The sequence below is a fragment of the Pogona vitticeps genome, chromosome 2 (genome assembly GCF_051106095.1).
Source record: "Pogona vitticeps strain Pit_001003342236 chromosome 2, PviZW2.1, whole genome shotgun sequence".
NCBI classification, from domain to species: Eukaryota; Metazoa; Chordata; class Lepidosauria; order Squamata; family Agamidae; genus Pogona; species Pogona vitticeps.
This window is the reverse complement of record NC_135784.1, coordinates 80,663,315-80,682,650: the sequence shown is the minus strand read 5'-3', so window position 1 is coordinate 80,682,650 and position 19,336 is coordinate 80,663,315. Positions and strand designations below refer to the sequence as shown.

At 41.8% G+C, this 19,336-nt stretch overlaps 1 protein-coding gene and 1 long non-coding RNA gene across 4 annotated transcripts in view; one reads left to right on the top strand and one right to left on the bottom strand.

The window, feature by feature from the left end:
- Positions 1 to 6,615, bottom strand: part of CACNA2D2 (calcium voltage-gated channel auxiliary subunit alpha2delta 2) — a 751,645-nt gene extending 745,030 nt beyond the window's left edge. For both annotated transcript variants that reach the window (XM_072989818.2, XM_072989819.2), the window contains exon 1: positions 6,362 to 6,615. In XM_072989818.2, the coding sequence (XP_072845919.1) occupies positions 6,362 to 6,492 (131 nt within the window). In that variant the 5' untranslated portion in view covers positions 6,493 to 6,615. The remainder of the gene's footprint in view (positions 1 to 6,361) is intronic.
- The window catches only part of LOC144586751 (uncharacterized), a 28,548-nt gene continuing 15,459 nt past the window's right edge, over positions 6,248 to 19,336 (top strand). The window contains exon 1 of one of the 2 annotated variants that reach the window (XR_013541766.1): positions 6,248 to 6,337. This is a non-coding gene — a long non-coding RNA (uncharacterized LOC144586751). Of the gene's footprint in view, positions 6,338 to 6,378; positions 6,473 to 19,336 lie in introns of those variants that run through there. The other variant, XR_013541765.1, reaches the window with a different exon arrangement.

Sequence of the window (19,336 nt, the reverse complement as noted above, 5' to 3'; positions counted from 1 at the left end):
TTGCTGTTGCCTCTTGCACTACTGAGGCACTTGCCAAAAGATTTAGGTATAAAACTTGCTTATGTTGGAGGGTGAATCCATATAGTGAATTTATGAATTGCATACAATTGAAATGGTATTTTATTTTAGGTTTTTGAAGAGTCCATATGTGGAGCTCATTCTTCTATATACGGGACACCCAACCCAGTAGAGGAAGATGTCTTGAATTTTTACCTGAATTTGAATTCAAATGGACATTTGAACTTTGCAGTTCTACAAATGACTTCTGCACTGTTGCTGATGCCTAGAACCTGGGTGTACAAATTTTAGTCTTTCCTTGTTGTTAAAATTGCTCACTACCTTTGGGTAGTGTGGGTGGCATATAAATTAATTAATTAAATAAATAAATATTGTCTGTTAAATAACTGTGAATAAGAAAAGATTCATTTGGTGAAATTATGTTTGCAAGGTTCATGAACAGATATCTAAGTAAGCAAAGAGCCCCAGAGAATGTTACCATTACACATCTCTGTTCATCTCTGTTCAATCATGAGGCCTTGTCAAATTCAACAAAACACACTGCACACTTCAGAGCCTAACACTACTGCATCTTTTTGTAATAACACTACTACTACTACTACTACTACTACAAAGAAGAAGAAGAAGAAGAAGAAGAAGAAGAAGAAGAAGAAGAAGAAGAAGAAGAAGAACAACAACAACAACAACAACAACAACAACAACATTTTGGAAACAATAGAAATAAAGGCTTAAGATGAGAAATAACAATTTGAAAATAAATGAAACAGCTGGAAAAACAAGCCACTATACGGACAACACCTGAGAAGTATTGATGGAATGCATGATCATAATTCAACATGGGCATGGCTAAAGCTGCAGACCCTTAAGAAAGAAACCGAAGGCTTGATTTTTGCTGCACAAGAACAAGCACTCCAAACCAATGTGATGAAAGCTAAGATCCAAGGAATTAGTACTAACAGCAAATGTCGACTCTGCCAAGAAAAAGATGAAACTGTGTCACACCTCATCTGAGAATGTCCAAAGATTAGTGCACTGGTCATTATGCAAAAAATATAACTTGCCAGTCTCCAAAAACCCATGGGAACATCAGGTAGAGAAGTCAAGATCTTGTCAAGATTTCCGGGCCCAGACTGATAGAAACCTTGAACGCAACACACCAAACATAGTAGTAATAGAATGAAGAAATGTCCGGATCATTGACATTGCAATTCCAGGGGATGCCAGAGTTGAAAATAAAGAATTGGAAAAACTAACAAAATACAGGGACCTAGCAACTGAAATATCTCACTTGTGGATGAAACACATTTCAGTGGTACCCGTAGTCATTGGGCCTTTGGGAACAATATCAAGAAATTTCACACAGTACTATAAGTAGTTGCACATCTCAGAAATCACACAATCAGAGCTTTTTAAAAAAAACACCCCGGCAATATTAGGAACAGCATACGTACTGTGCTGATGTTTAACAGCTATTTAGGTTTGTGGTTAAAATGTGTATCTGTTATATAATACCAGTCAATGTTTTTATAATTTTGATTGACTTTGGTGTTTTTGAAGAAGAAGAAGAATTACAACAACACAACACTACTACTACTACTACTACTACTAATAATAATAATAAGAAGAAGAAGAAGAAGAAGAATATTAATAATACATACATACATACATACATACATACATACATGCATGCATGCATGCATGCATGCATGCATGCATGCATGCATGCATGCATGCATGCATTCATACATACATACATACATACATACATACATACATACATACATACATACATACATACATACATACATACATACATACATACATACATTTCCCACAGGAATAAATATCTAATATTGATCTAGGATGTAAATCAGGTAAACAATCAAATCAAATTTTTGTGTTTATGTTTAACAATTTAAACAAGCATGTTCTGCTGCAGAACGAGAAAAACGGCTGCCCAGACTTTCAAATTTTTATTTCAAATTCGAGTATAACAGCCTTTTTACAGAGGAAGGTGTAGGTGTGCATGGTTTAAGAGGTTACTGCGCTGAATGTATATTTATTTATTGGATATGATGAAGTTGGCTCCAGCCCACAAAAGCTTATGCCATAGTTATTTTATTAACTTTAACATGGTTCAGAACTTATAATCAGCTTTGCTGAAACAGATGAACATAGAGTTTATATTTGGACACTGTAATATACAAACTGTTTTTACATATTTTAATTTCCATTAACATATCCCAGTAGTCAGGTGTTGTAAGGAAAATGCCTTATTAAGAGACCAATGCTTATACAGGAACATATTTTACAATATAAAATCAAATCATGCTCAGGAACCTATCATACCTCCACACAAAATCCTATTTCGATTTATCTCCAAATAGTGATCGGTGAACAGTATTTTGGAAGACAACTCAGAATCGAAGAGAAGAATCTTATTTCTGTTTGTATGTACGGTATAGGCATACTCCTTCAACCTCAACTTGTCAATCAAGTGGATGCCACCCCATATGCCCTACTGAATGGGACTGCTCCAATCTGTGACTTTGTGTTCTAAATCTCAGTAAGAAATTCCACATTAGACAACTGACTGAAGCAAGCCTTCCACAGCTCAGTATAAGGTGATTAAAACCAAGCTATCCGGAATCCGGGGGGGAAAGAGATAATATGAAACACCAGAGGTTTTTCTGCAGTACAAAACTAAGAGCTGATATGCAAAACCAGTGACAATGTTTAAATCATATCCAAGCTTCAGAAATCCAAGCACAAATACTCTAACAATTCTGCATGCTGCAGGCAAGATGGCCTGCTATAACAGAAAGCAGGCCTAGGATTAGTTATGAAAAACAGCACTTATATCTCAAGATTACATGCACACATATGTGTATGTATGTGTGTAAACTTGAGTTAGAAATGCTTTTCTTTATGTGTCTATGCATGTGTATGAGTCTTCAGTACTATAGTATCCCTCAAAAGTTTTTTCAGGTCTCTTCTGATAACCCATATTTCTCTGCAAGGCCTTTGCCTCGGCCCCATAATCTTCGTTCACAGGCATTAACAAGTCCGTATGACTGCATTTTCCCATATTCACCACTTGCTGCTTTTCTCTCCTCTCCCCCACTCCTATTGTTTTCCTTTACCAATTTTTGATTGGAAAATATTTCTATAGGACTCTGTGATGTGCACACTGTATAATTACATAAAACAAATATAAAACTTTGAAACATACCTGAAATAAGAAACTTATTGAAGACTAAGGATATCATTTTGTTACAGGAGAGTAGATTCCTTCTCCAAATTTCTAAGTATTTCACATTTTTATCTGCTTTAATAATTGGGGGGAGGAGACACATGCAGTCTAAGGTCATCTAAATAGTGCTTTTGGGGAATGCAATTCAGGGAGAACAGTTATGGTTATTATTTTCTCTTTTGAGTTGGCTCTAGTGCCAGAAATTCTAAAGAGTATCTGGCATTATAGCCCACATTTTAAAAGGCATTGGAAAGGAGTGGGGCATTGATGTCCAAGCGAACCATTTTTGCTTCCTCCATCTTCTACATACCAGCCAGACAACAGGTCTTAGAAGATCAACACAGAACAGGAGGCAAAACAGGATCTCTCTATTTGTTCTCATTTGTAACACCAGCTAACATTCCCAAGGAACATATTATGCACACACTACACTGTTTATTACAAATGCATTATCCACTCCCACATGAAAAGCAGTAATTGTGCCATCTTTCTTACCAATTCCAAATATAGCATACCATAACACTCACTGACTTGTACAAGCGTTTTAGGAGCTTTCAGAATGCAGAATGAAATGACTATCATATCAGTAGTGACACCAGTACAAAGAAGCTAATAAAAAAAATAGATTCTCTGCGCCTCACTTTTATGCATGCATTTTCAGAAGTAAATTAAGCCCTAGGTAACTGTGTGCAGAACTAAAGCTATACTGTCTTCTAGCTACTATCTAGAAGAAATTGTCTAGAACAAAGCTATTCTCATTTAAGAAAGCAGGATTTACGGTGAAAATTGGCAAAATAGATTTTAAAATATATTTAACTTTTCTGTGTATGAAAGAAAATCTATGCAAAGCCTATATGCCTCCACCACTATAGTTCCCATTTAGACTTATATAATTATACTATTTAATTTATAAGGAACACAAAAGTTCCTCATAAATAAATCGTGTAATGCAGTCAATCAGTTTCTAGGAAAATACTGGCACACTGTGTTTTGGATGCTGGCCTTATTTCCATAATCATTCACAAAGAGAAGGAAACTGATTATTTCTAAAGGGATTGCTTGCATGAGTAAGGATTACTCATGCACACACATGCACAATCAAATCCTAAACACTGAGTACAGAACAACTGTAAGCATTCTGTCTCCCTTAGCTCAGGTAGAAACCTCTCCAAATTTCATGTCCCAGTGGAATTTGTATGTTTGACAGCCAGACAGAAAGAAAGAGATCTGAGCAGCTGACTCTCAGAGGTCAATAGAGTGAGGAGGCTCAGAAGGGTAGGAGCAGTATTCCATGGCAGCTCTAGAGGAAAATATATGTGCTCTGATGGATCAACAAATAATGCAGGAAACTTTTAAAGGAGGGGGAAAGGGAACAGACTGCAAACACTCACATTAGACTGCAATGATTCCAAAATAGGGCTAAAAAGTGTTCTGTTAGAGCAAGAGCCCAAGCCAGCGTTTTACATGAGTGTATGATCATACATTCAATGGCATCAGGCATGTCCTTCAGCAGGTCATATATATATATTTACATTCTTCTGTTCAGTTACACTGTTGAGGATGTTTTTTTTTTCATACTACACAGTACAGATACGGAATGAAGTCATCTGCAGAGTTTAATCTAGAACATTCCAATGAAAACACCAGTGGGAGGTTAAGGTCAACATGACTTGTACTAATTCAGGTCATCAAGACATTTCTTCACTTAAAGGAAGTAGGTGACAAGCAGACACACTGGCAACCTTCACATCACATCGTAAGAACAGCACAGATGTGTGTCACAAATACTGTGAATCATGTGAAGTTACCAGTCATAGACCAGGAAGGTTTATAGAGAGAGTCTTTAAGTGAAAGTGGCATGAAATGAGGAGGTCTGTTAACAGCAAAACTGTTTGCATCTGAAAGACATTTGATATGTTGTCTCACACTTTCGAGTCTCATAAAATGCTCTTCTGTCTCTACCTACCAGAATCTGTTTGTAACAGTATGCACATGAGAATAATAATATCATCAATGAAGTAGGCATAGTTGGTTGCATTGCTATAGGCTATCAATACATTGCTAATTTAGAACTCCGCTAGTTATTCCTGTGTCATGAAGACTGTGTGGGTGCACCTGCAAGCCATAAAAGCCATCTCTTCTTCCTCCAGAGCAGAGCAGAAATTAAGATTTCAGACAGTATATATTTTTTTCAGAGTAAGACGTTCAGTAACCTTTACATCACTCCTAAGAATGCTACATTAAGACGTTCACACAAGATAATTTTATGTGAAGTGGCGGGGGGGGGGGAGAGAATGCATAAAGGCAGGGGAAGGAGTTTAAAAATAGAAACTTGATACTGCCAACATTTATACAGAAGCTCTTAACTACTGCAAACACAAAAGTGGAGCACAATTAAGTGTGTTTATTGCTACTCCGTTGTGATATGTTCAAACTTTGCACGTATTAAGAGGTCTTCGGTGAACAGTTCAGATTAAGGTATGTTCTCACGGGGCTTTTGTCTGTTTGCTGGTTTACAGGTACAGTAAGAGGTTGCGGATGGGAAATTCTTAAGTCCATCTGTGTTGTTGTTTTAAAATGTGAACTGGTAAGAGCACCTTGCCCTGGGTTTTAAAACAAACAAAAACCCCAAACTTCATCCTGACACTTCGCAAACGGACTGAGATTGGGGTAGGATCCGAAGTCGCTGTTGTTTATCCCTAAATGTTTGGGAGAGCGCGGAGTTGGAGGAAGGGAGACCGCGTAACCCGAGCCGATTTCACCACCACCACCACCACCAGCACCCCGCACGCAAAACAAACCCGCCGCCGTAGGAGCAAAAGCATCGGGGATGCCCTTCGGACTCCCCACCCGCGCCAAGCGCCCCCGGCTGGAGGGCTCTGGAGCGGAGCGGGGCGGCGCGAAAGCCCCGGCCACCAGGCGCGACCCGAGCCAAGTTGCCGGGCGAGCGCCCGCCAGGCAGCCCGAGGCGGCACTTCCCCGCGGCGGCGGCGGCGGCGGCGGTCGCTGCTGCTGCTGGTGCTGGTGGCGATGCCGGGTGCCCCCGCTCTCGCAGCAGAGCCCGAGGTGGGTGAGGGGCTCCTTACTTACGTGTACTGCTGGGGGAAGCTGTAGCCATCGGCGGCGGGAGTCGAGAGGACGAGGCACAGGATGATGATTTGGCTGCACAGAGCCGGGACGAGGAGGCAAGATGCGCCGCAGGTCTGAGCCGACATCGCCATTTTTCCATTAAAAATTCAGCGCCGGCACCAACTCTCTCCTTTTCCCCGGCGGCGGCGGCGACAGGGATGGTGACGGGGGGCGCTGGGCTGCCCAAACACCCTGCCTGACCCCCCCACCCCTGCTGGGGCTGGAAGCCGGCGATGGGGCTCCTTCCGCGAGGCAAGCCAGCCGGCGGGGCTGTCCTGGCTGAGCTTTCTCTCTCTCTCTCCTCCGGTTGACTTCAGAGACGCGGAGAGTCCGCCTGTCGTCTAAGCAGCCCCCGTCTCCCTCCCCCCGCGCGACAGTGTCACGAGCGGGGCAGTTCTCGGGAGGCTGACGCGAAGGGACGGCTGAGGAGAGGGGTGGAGAGGAGGAGGAGGAGGAGGGAGCCGGGGCAGCTCCTCTCGGGCGCCCTGCACAGCCAAGGAGAAGGAGGCTGCTGCTGCTGCTGCTCGCTCGCTCGCTCCGGCCCTCACGCGGCGGGCTCAGCTCCGTCGTGCCAAACACTGAGCGAATACAAACTGCTACTTTCCCTCAAATAGGCGGCCAACCTGCCCAGCCTCCTCCCCTCGCCTCCCTCCTCCTCCTCCTCCTACTCCTCCTCCTCGCTGCATGTCCCCCGCCGCCGCCGCCGCCGCCACCCGCCCGTTCGGAACGCTCTCCATCCTCAGCAACTCCGAACGCGCATGCTCGCGAGCCAAACCGGCTGGCGAACGAGCGCTCTCTGGACCTTTCGCTGGGCCCAGGCAGCCCGGGCTGTGCGCGCGCCCCTCGCCCCCTCCACCCGCCGCCAAGCGAGCGCGTCAGGCAACTCAGCCTCACCTTCTTGTCAGGGGAGGGAGGGAGCGCGCGCCCGCCCGCGCGCCTTTTCCCTCCCGCAGCACGTGCCGCCGTGAAGCTCGTGAGGCATCCGATGCGGCCACATTGCCTGCTCCTTCGGGGTTGCGCTCTCTTCTTGACCCTGAGAGCGACCCAGATTTTGCTTTCTCCCCCCCACCCCGCACTTTCTATTCCTGCCCCGGCCATTTCTCTCTCTGTTTATCTTACCTAACGCAGGCGCTCGGGTCGAAGCTGTTAACCGTACTGGCTTTCTAAAGCAGATTGCATGCAGTCCCAGAAAACACTTCCAAGGGCTTGGTTGGGCCCATCGGAAGCTACACCTGCAGACCAAATTGATTCCTCAGCTGCAAGCTCCTTCAGGCTACTATTATAGGAAATGAAGGGAAAGAGTTCTGTGCAGCGTTTGAGAAAGAGCAATCAGTGGAAATTTATACCTAGGCAGTTCCTCTTGAGTTTTTTGAAACAGTGCCAAATTTAGAATCCTTTGTATTTACTTATGCAGGATGGAGATTCTTGGAGAATGGTGATTAATCTAGTTTTAATTATTTTTTTCAAACTGATCTGAAATTTAGTTTTAACCAGTTAAATTGCTAGGCAGGGCTCCCATACAGTTGGAACTGACTTGACATTGTTTCCAATCCTGAATATTTTCCTATATGGTTATACAACTTGTGGAAACTTTTACTGTACCATACTATTGTTATGTGCTGTCAAGTTGCCTCTGAACAACAGAGACCCTATAAGTGAGAGATCTCCAAATGTCCTGCCCTCAACTACCTGGCTCAGCTCTTGAAAATTCAGCTCTGTGACTTCCTTTTAGGGAGTCAGCCGATCTTGGTCTTGTCTTTCTCTTTTTCTGCTGCCTTCCACTTCTGCCAGCATTATTGTCCTTTCCAGAGAATCCTGCCTTCTCATGACATCCCCAGTGTCAGTGTCTTTTAGTGATTCTTCTTCAGGAGCAGAAAATTGCATTGGATTTTGTAAGAACAGAGAAATCTTCATACTGTTGAACTTGACAAAAATGTTGGTGTCTTATCATCAGATCTTCAGGTCTATCTGTTACCATCAAAGAAGCAGTTACAGATTATTTTACAGTTATATAACACCAAGAAAGAACTAGAAGTTATTGGACATGTCTGACCTAGTTTTTGTACTGTAGATCCCATTAAAAAATAATGGATATCCCATTTGTGTACTTTAGTAAACAGTCCTATTGATGGGATACATTTAACAATCAAAATATAGTTTTTTTAATGGTATAATATGAATCCCAGGATCCCAGTTTTCAGTAGTTTTCCTGAAACTGATAAGGATATATGCTTCATACCTTCACTCTGTGCCCCCTCTTTACAAGGGGATGGAGGCCTGGCTTACTCAATAGTAAAGCTCCCATTACCACCATCTTTTCACAAAATAGATGAAGGGAATCCCTTTCCATCCAAGAGATAGGGAGATTACCAGTTGCCATCTATCTACTTGCTTTCTTCTTGTCTCCCATTAATGAGAAAAGAAAGAACACTGAATTGTACCAAAAACACAAATAAAAAGTTTGGATCACATTCATGTCAGAAAGAAGGAGTAGGGTGGAGGAGGACAGTAATCACATATTTCAAGAGAAACAGTCGTGCAAGTGACACGGGGAAAAAAGCAAAGGGAAATGTGTTGCTTATATACTGCCCCATAGGACTTAAAGCACTGTTTGGGTGATTTACAATTTGTAATTATACAGGCTACACATTGCCCCCCTCCCCCGCAGCAAGTTGAGTACTCAGGATCAAACTCATTTTTTGAGCAGAGTCTTGATTGCAGTACTGCATTTTAACCACTGTAACCAAAATATAACATTAATACAAGAGTGCATCTTTTAAAAAATGTTGGAAGTGGCACATTGGACCCCTCCCCCACCCGAAAAAAAAACCTTTGAGCAGAGAGAATAGAAGAGGAGGATATGTTTCTGTTGTAGGAAACAGCAGAGACTTTCTAGCTTTGCCCTGTGGTTTGCTTTATCAGCTGCCCACCTGGCCGAAGAAGTGCTTTCATGCACCCAGCAGTGCTGATACCTGTCAGGTTTTTGTAGCTGTTGTTTCCTCCTTTCATGGTGTTACTACTAATGGTCCATTAGAATACACACTCATCAAGGCTTAGAGCCTTGTCTTTTATCCTTTCTCAATGCAACCTGAAGAAACATGCCTGAGGGGAGGAGAAATCATTGTGGACTTGTTTACACAGGCAAATTCAGCAGTTGGAATTCTCCAACATGAAGGTGCCCAGGATCTGTGGTACTTGTGCAGTGTGAATGTGAGGTGTGTGCTTATGTGTATGTTTGTCAGAGAACCACTTTCTTATTGTCCTGTAGCAAAGAGGTGTTCTTCTTGATCCTACATCTTGCTCAGTACGATTTGGCCAAATATGGCATTTTGAGTTTCTTATATGTAACGGACCACACGTTTTCTGAATAGTTTTTATCCCAGAGCTATAATTGCACTTAATAATGAGCTTAAAGACCACCAGTAGTGAATAGTTAGTTGGACTGTGTTAATAATAATAATAATAATAATAATAATAATAATAATAATAATAATAATAATAATAATAATAATAATAATAATAATAATAATAATAATAATAATAATAACAATAATAATAATAATCATCATCATCATCATCATCATCATCATCATCATCATCATCATCATCATCATCATCATCATCTCCTCACCCCCATATATTTTGTCTCTCATGTGCTTTCTGCACAGTTTCATTGCTTCAGCTCTAGCTGTGGAGAAAGTGGGATCTTGAGGTAGTCAGAGGTTTGTTTTGTTTTTTGTTTGCAGTAACCACCTGGGGAAGAAAAAGAGAGGGCTTCCCAAGAACCCACCCCCACCTGCTGTAATTTTCATTTTCTATACCTCCTCCTCCTCCTATCATTCTTTTCCCCCCTCCCCACTTTTCTGGGTCTGTTTAAGACTCACTAAATGCAAGAAGTGTTGCAACTCTGAGCAGCCTTACACAGCCATGACACTCCTCCACTCAAGATGTCACCGTCAAATCACTCTAGGACTTTGGAGCAATATTGACAACTACACATCCTAGAAACTGAAATTAAACTTTACAATCCCAGTGGTTCCAAAAAAGGAAAAGCCCTTGTGGGTTATCCCCAAAAGTCCAAACAGGCATGGAAAAAGGATCAGCTGTTTCAAAATTAGCCATACACCGTGTAGTCCCCAGAAAAAACATCAAGCTTAACCAACCCAACAGGGGCACAAAAGGAGGATATATCATTATGCAATCACACCTTAAGACGGAGGTAAGGTTTATTACATATTAAAGAAGAAGTAGTGCAACACGTTCTTTAAAAATATCATATTTAGGGAGAATAATAACTGGCTTCTTCGCTGGGCACTGCTGAAGTGAAATATAACCAAACACCACATGTATGTAAGCATTTTTGGGTTATTCAAAATATTTCCTAAATTTCTAGACTAAAGATAACTGAATGACCCTGACTGGCTAATATCTGTGAGTAATCAGCATTGTCATTGCATGATGTCAATCTTGCCTGTCATGGTGCCATCCTATGAAGTGGGGGACAAGTAGTTTTTGTTTTTAGGGCTACATAACATTATGCAGCAGTCCACAGTAATTCTGGATGTAAAACAACAACTCTGGATGCAGTGTAAACACTACAAAGAGATTTATTCAAAAAGAATGAGCATAAAACTTTGTTGTTTGGCTCCTGTCTGTTGTACACTTAGCTGAGAGTATGAGGCTGACCACACGGGCTGTTTATCCTGCTATTGGAGCACTGCAGGGCTGGGTGTGCTGTTAAAGACAGTAATCAGATGACGTCTCACCAGCCTGCCCCCCCCCAAAAAAAATTCCTGCCCGCAGCTTTCTGGCCCCTGTCAAAGGGCTTCTGCTTTGGTGCGGGTAGAATTACTCTGGTATGGATCGGTTCCAGTGTGTGTGATCACTGGAACCAATCCAAAGTATGATTTCCTCTTTCAATTTGCAATTAATCACTTCCCTTGCTCTTCAGAGGATAAGGGAAGTGAAAAACCTTTTTGAACATATGTAGACTATCACTGATGCACTCACTACATCAGTTACAAATAAAAATAAAAATCTTTTCTTTGACTCACTTTAAAGGACTGGTTGGGAAACCAGCTGCAGTTGAATCCATGGAGGTGGCTTGAGCTGTAGGGAGTTTCTCAACTAGCCCTTCTTTTCCTTACCTCTGCAGATCAGGGGAAGCGTTTAGTTTGCCAATATCTTGAAGCATCTTGCTTTTAAAGTTACTTCATGATATTGGCAGGAGCCATGTTTATGTGAACAGTCCAGCTTGATAAGATTGTCCTAATCAAGCCCCACTGTTCCCAAATGGCCCATATTAGCTTGGTCCTTGCTGCAAGCATAGCCATACCCCAAGTCTTGGAACATAGTGGGCAGGGAAGATGATGATGCAAGCGGCAAACCTTGAAACAGCACTGTGAACACCCTCAGTTAGTTCAGACCATGCACTGCCAGTGTTCATTGGACTTTCAAATAATCATGGAATCAGGCTATCCAGGATCAAGCTACGAAGATATGTGATGCAAAATGCTAGAGTTACATGTTATCGACCCTGCCCCATAGTAAAATAAGAAGAAAATAATTCTGAGTTATTTCATGTGTGGATAGAACAAACTGATTCACAGTATTTCAGGAGATCATACACATTATGTTTGAATTATTAAACCTACTAGTGGGGAGTGAGAGGATTGGAAATAGCTTGCCTGTTCTGAATTTCCAAGAAATACATAGTAGAATATTTAGGATAAAGGAAATCACATGAAAGTAGAGAATAATTCTTTAGGACAAATAACATTTCTAGTACAGTAAGCAGTTTTAGATATTCAGTGCAGCCGAATCCCAGAGCGAAGACAAAAAATAGCAGTGTACCTGTTTAATAGGTAAAGCTGGAGGATGCAAGAGTAATTTTGCTCTGGCCTACTAAACTCATCTGCTCCTCCAAGGGATATTCTTTAAATGATGTTTCTGCCTCAAGAGTCTGTCCTACATATTGCCAGAGTCAAGTGTTGCCTCTGGAAATATATGCATAATTTCTTCATTTTCTTTTCAATTGTCGTGTAGGACAGTGGTTCTTAAACTTTGTTACTTGGATGCTTTTGAACTGCAACTCCCAGAAACCCCAGTCGGGACAGCTGGTGGTGAAGGCTTCTGGGAGTTACAGTCCAAAACTCCTGAGTAACCCAAGGTTAAGAACCAGTGGTGTAGGAGTCCAGTTAAAAGTGCAAAAAGATGGCAGCACCTTAGTCTCCCTTTCACATACTCTTGCAGCCCACATGGGTTGACAGTGACGGGAGATATTCAGTTCAGCCACTAATACAAAATATGATCATGCTGCTCCAAGCTTCTTTATGCCTCTGAAATGTGCATTTTCCACAGAGAAGCTTCAGTGTATCAGTGGGGTCTTTTGTTGTTGTTTAGTCATTTAGTCGTGTCCGACTCTTCGTGACCCCATGGACCAGAGCATGCCAGGCCCTCCTCTCTTCCACTGCCTCCCAGAGTTGGGTCAAATTCATGTTGGTAGCTTCAATGACACTGACCAACCATCTCATCCTGTGACGTCCCCTTCTTCTCTTGTTTTCACACTTTCCTAACATTAGGGTCTTTACCAGGGAGTCTTCTCTTCTCATGAGATGGCCAAAATACTGGAGCCTCAGCTTCAGGAACTGTCCTTCCAGTGAACACTCAGGCTTGATTTCCTCCATGCACAACGAGGAATACAAGTGCTGACATGTTAAGTAGTGGCGGTTCACCTCTGCAATTTATGCTATTTAACTTATGCCAGTGTAGATAATTAATACCATTCTGGCCTATATAAGCCAGCTGCAAAAAGATTCTTCATGGGCTAAATGTAATGTAATAATGCATTTTGAAGTAAATGTTTTATAATGGTTTTTACCACCACATATTTATGTTCATGACAAGTTTCTATGTTACCTCTTCTATAGAAACTTTGCTTTTTCTTTGCTCTTTTTGGCAGTTTTTAAAATTATGGCTGTTACTCACTGATCCCACTCTCTCTATAGCATGAAACTAGTGGTGTGGATGCCCAGAAATGAAGGACCGGCTTTGATACTATCAATATCTGCAAGCAGATTTGCAGCACAATCTTATCCATAGTTACATTAGCCAGAATCCTACTGGGAATAACCATGAATAGAAAGTTAATGGTGAACCCCTTTGCCAGGCTGTCCACCATGTAACTAGTTATGCACTGGTTTTAAAATCAGTGACACAATCTATCTCATGATGATCTCCCCTGCCAAAGGTGGCAGACTGCTTGAATGATCAGTACTTCAAACACAATTTCTCCCAGTGGTAGGATTCTGCTTATACTGTTTATTAGTGTAATGTAGTTATGGGACGTGGTGGTGCTGCCAGTTAAACCGCAGAAGCCTCTGTGCTTTAAGGTCTGTAGATCTTCAGCTGTAAGATCGAATCCATGTGACAGAATGAGCACCCATCGCTTGTCCCAGCTCCCACCAACCAAGCGGCACGAAAGCATGCAAATGCGAGTAGATAAATAGGGGCCACTTTATTTATTTTTATTTATTTATTGGATTTTTACCCTGCCCCTCTAGACCATGTCTACTCAGTGGGAAGGTAACAGCGTTCCGCGTCTAAGTCGCACTGGCCATGTGACCACGGAAGATTGTCTTCAGACAAACGCTGGCTCTATGGCTTGGAAACGGGGATGAGCACCGCCCCCAGAGTCGAACGCGACTGGACAAAAATTGTCAAGGGGAACCTTTACAATAGTTGATCCATATGTGGTCAAAAGAGATCTGATTATGTTTAACCAACTTAGTAAGCAAAGGTTTGTTTGTTTCCATTTGAGGAATCAAAGAGTGAAGCTTCTCTCTTGTATTTGTTTGGGGTGGAAGTTAACATGTAGAACGGGCACATCAGAGCGCTCGTATTTTGAGTGGGGAAGGGTTGACCTGTGGTCTGGATTTCCTTACTTTGCTTCAACTATAGCTTTTTGTTTTACATATGAGGGTTTCCCCCGCCTTTCTTCCTTTGATATACACTGTAAATGGATGCATGTTCCATAATATAGTAAGACATACTGGTGATGTTCTAGGGCATTTGAAAACATGAATATGTGTGCATATGTATTCTTGTGTATTTTAAAGTTGTTTGTAAGCTTTTCCTGCTGGCAAACTCTAGAATAACCGATCAAAGTGTTCTGAGGTAAAATGATATACACAGAGAGATTTGAAGGTCTGTAGAGAAGGAAATTGTTTTCCATTTTTTAAGGGGTGGGGAAATGAAGAGAAAGTTTTTCCTCATATTTTCCCCTGAACAGATATAGAATGAGTAGAGAAAAATAAAAGAAGGCTTTCTGGCTAACTTAAGGCAGAAACTAGACAACAGAGCCTAAGTGTCAAAAGCACATTCATGATGTGGTCCTGAGAGTGTTCAGTGTGACAAAATGGAAGAGTTTTTATCCTGTCAGAGCCACCATTGTTCCTTCAATTGAGCTTTAAATTAGAGCTGCTTTTTAAGAGCTGTGAATTAATGTCTCCTGTGTGTCATCTAGTGGGGCTTCAGAGAAAGAAAGTTCTTGATATGACTGCCAGGCATAGTATCAGTATGGTTGATCCTTAAGGTGACTGTGTGTGAACTTGTTCAGTTTCTCTTATATTTGACCTTGATGGATTGAAGATGAAAGGAAACTGAAATGGGGAGACAGCTCTGCCATTTCTGACTTAGTTCTCATCACCACCCTGAAATACTTTTAGTTAATATCTTTGATGCTTTGTGTTGGCTAGCCATGAGATCTGTTCCCCTTTAGACATGTTTGGCCATCAGAAAAACAGCAAGCTCAGTCTTCTTTGCATATTTTGGTACTCTCATCCTCTGTGTCTTTTCTCTCTCTCTCTCCATCTATCACTATGTCTTAGTCTCTTTCTCCTAAAATATGGCCAAGTCTTAAAAGTGATGTTACAGCTACTTGCTGCGTAAACTACATAGCATGTTGTCTGGTGACAGGCTGCATGTTGTACATCAATTATAATCTGCAGAAGGATGATTTGTGAAGAAATCGGACTATAATTAATAGCCAAATGCAATTTCTTACCAGCCTGCTTTGGTTCCTTGTGTGCAGTGGAAAATGAGGAGATTCTCTAAATAAACATATTGCTTACCAAATCTTCTACCTAGCTACCCTGAGATAACCAAATTTCCTCCTTCTGTCATAAAAGGATATAGTGCAGATTTCCATAGTTGAAATTTTGTTTAGTTTAGTTGTTAAGTTGTGTCTGACTCTTCGTGACCCCATGGACCAGAGCATGCCAGGCCCTCCTGTCTTGCACTGCCTCCCAGAATTGGGTAAAATTCATATTGGTAGCTTTGATGACACTGACACTTGATTTCCTGAGTGCTCACTGGAAGGAGAGGTCCTGAAGCTGAGGCTCCAATACTTTGGCCATCTCATGAGAAGAGAAAACTCTCTGAAAAAGACCATGATGTTGGGAAAATGTGAAGGCAAGAGGAGAAGGGAACGTCAGAGGATGAGATGGTTGGACAGTGTCATCGAAGCTACCAACATGAATTTGATCAAACTCCAGGAGGCAGTAGAAGATAGGAGGGCCTGGCGTGCTTTGGTCCATGGGGTCACGAAGAGTAGGACACAAGTTAATGACTAAACAAAACAAAAAAACCTATACAAAGATTAATTTGAAGATGACTGATTAATTTCATTGAGATCTAAGCCCTTAAAATACTTAACTATACCCAGAGTGAAAAGCAGCTTGACTGTCAACAAGCAAAAAGGATGTCCCCATTTTACATCTTTTCATTGTTTACTGGAAACAATATGGAGCCTTGATCTGGGCACAATAACTGGAGCATCTCATTCCACAATAAGCCCTAATGAATTCAATGGGACTTCTTCCAAGTATGTGTGCTTTGTTGTTTTTGCTATGTGTGTCACCTCAGAACTGCTTTACAGCAACCCTAATAGAGTCTGCAAGGGGAGTGAGGCATTTAAAGAGTGGTTTTACTAGTTCCACACACCCAGGTTCTATGGCAAAAGCCCAGGTCTCCTGAGTCCCTTGTCCATAACTTAATCTGCCACACCACATTGGCTACATGCATGCGTACCTACACATAAGCCATACTAAATACACTGAGATGTATTTCAAGAAACTAAGGGTAGGATTGTTCTGTTAGTTTTTGCCTCTTGTCCTCAGGAAAGAGAAGCCAATGGATGCTGTGATGGCACAGTGCAAAAAATGATGTTCAAACGCTGCTTTAGCAGGTCCACAGTCTTGTTCCATCATGTTGTACAAACAATATTCTGGCTCAGAGGTAGACAGCATACAACTGCTTGTGGTTGCACGGGACAATTTTGTGGCCCGCTCAGGCTCCATGGGGGCCTTCATCCTCCTACCCTCCCCAGCATTTTGCTGTGTCCTCTAGGGCTTTGAGGTTTTTACCATACTTTGAGGTCCTATGGTACCCTTATGATGTCTAAAAATACTACCCATTTTTACACCAACAGACACCCACCCTCACCACTAACACACAGGGCACTATGAGGTACATGAGGCTTTTTCAGTTTAACCTCCACCCTTTTTTTAGTTAAACTTCTTTTTCAGTTAACAGAACAGATGATCGCCATCTTTATAATGCATATTGCATTAATTTAAATAAGCATGGCATGCACTCTCTTCAGCCAAATGCTTCCCCTTTTATTCATGCCCCTTGAGAAGTCTAAACAGGTATGTTATGGAAGAGGAGGAGGAGGAGGAGGAGGAAGACCAGCATCAGCTAGGCAAATAGGCTAACTTCCAGAAATTCATGAAAGAAAGGGAAAAAGCCTTTGATAACAAATTATAACTGTGTTACTATTCATTACAAATTATAACTGTGTTACTATTCATTGAACAATTATAACTGTGTTACTATTCATTGAACAATTGCCACAAAGTAGCTGATAATACTAAAAAAAACAGTATGGTATGTACTGCATATCCTTGTAGAAATTTACTAACAGTTGCTCTGCATTAGAGCAACATAGAGGTAATGGGTAGCTACCCTCCCACATGGTAGACAAGCAATGCTAGCTCCAGACACTTGGGTGTTATAAAAGGTGCAAAAATGGGACACTTTGACCTCTGTCACTATCCAAGGTTAGAGTACTTCCTGGGAACTACTGTCAGTTTATTTCTCTGAAAATCAAATGTATTTGATTGGAGTTTTTCTCTTACATATTATGCCTTGGCTGCTTATTTCTCAGGGTGCTCCCTTCTCTCTCTCTCTCTCCTCTCTCTCTCTCTCTTACACACACACACACACGCACACACACACACGCACACACTCTTAATCATACAGCTGCTCACACTTGTAGTGGCAAAAAGATAGTTTATATGCTGCACTTTGTTTATTTTGAACTTGGAAGTCTTGGAGCTGGCAATCTGCTGAAAAGAAACTGTTTGAAAAGGATCATAAATATGTTGGGAGGGGGAATAAAGGACTGAGTTAGAACATATGACAGGGAACATGCTGGGTTTACACCTGCTTTTTTCTAGATTAGCCCTGACATTGCACATAGCTACAATCCATTGCCAAGGCTGCAAATGTGAATTAATGTATCAGAGGGTTTCATACTAATCATCTTTACACAGACAGCTATACACCACACAGACTTTGTAAGTTTATAACCAGCCAGTGCATTTAAAAGAACAACATCCATTACCAACATAAAAGCTGTATAGAATGTAGGGACCCAATGTTACCAACATTCCTCAAACTCTATGCTGGGCTGCTCTAACATGGACCTAAGAAAGTACTATAATTCACTTCTCATATCTCATTCTTCCCAGCATCCATCTTTCTGGGTAGAACAGAGCAGGGAGGGGATATTGAAACCCTCCCTGCTCAGATTCCTTACTGCTTCAGTTCTCAAATGGCATGCTGGACTGCTGGTAGTGGGCTCTACTTAGATGGTGCAGAATATGGAAAGGAGAGTGTAATTCCAGAGGATGACATTAGTCTAAAGCCCATGAAGCTCATTGGCAGAGGAAAGAACCACGCCAGCCTGCTCTCCACTCACTTTTATCCCAAACCAGGTTGGAACTTGAGAAAAAGCATCTGATTTTATTTTAACAGTACCTCAGACTAGTAAGCAGCCCGGGGGGGGGGGCTACAAGAACAACAGCTGGCAGCTGTGAGGTGGCCATGGACTATTTGACAACAGTAGATCTTGCTCAGTTTCCCCAGCCTATTACATGTTGGCCTGGAGCTATGCATAAAATATATTACATAAACATGTAAACAAAGATGCTTGAAATGAGGATTTTAATTGTATATGTACTGATAAGATAAGCCAATTTCATGTTTCCCTCAGGAAAAACATTTAGGACACATACACACACACACACCGTGATGGCAGGCAGAAGTGTGATTCCAGTACAGCGAAGACTGTGACAGTCTTTTAGTAATTGTTGTTTAGGCCAATTCAAAGTTCACAGAAATACTACCCAAAGCTTTTGACTTTTCAAGAACTTTCCATGAGGCAAGACAATAAATAAAAATGGAGGAGGGGGTGTTAGGGAAGGAAATGTGATGTTTCTTTTGGCCACTACAACTACTGTCACTACTTTTGACTAATGAACAGTGGAATCTGCTCTGTGTAAAACTTTGAACATTGTCTGCCTTGAAGAGCTAGGCAGGACTGGAACATAGAGTGGTATGCGTGTGTGCATGTGTGTGTGTGTGCATGTGTGCACGCGCACGCTTGATATCCAGAAGGGGCATTGAGACTCCATAACATCTGAGCCTGCCTTCTGAAAGTGCAGCCTAGTCACATCCACCGAATGAAAAGTGTATGGCCGTTTGTTTTTAATGCATAAAGGTAAAGGTAAAGGTTCCCCTTGACAATTTTTGTCCAGTCGTGTCCGACTTTAGGGGGCGGCGCTCATCCCGCTCTTCAAGCCATAGAGCCAG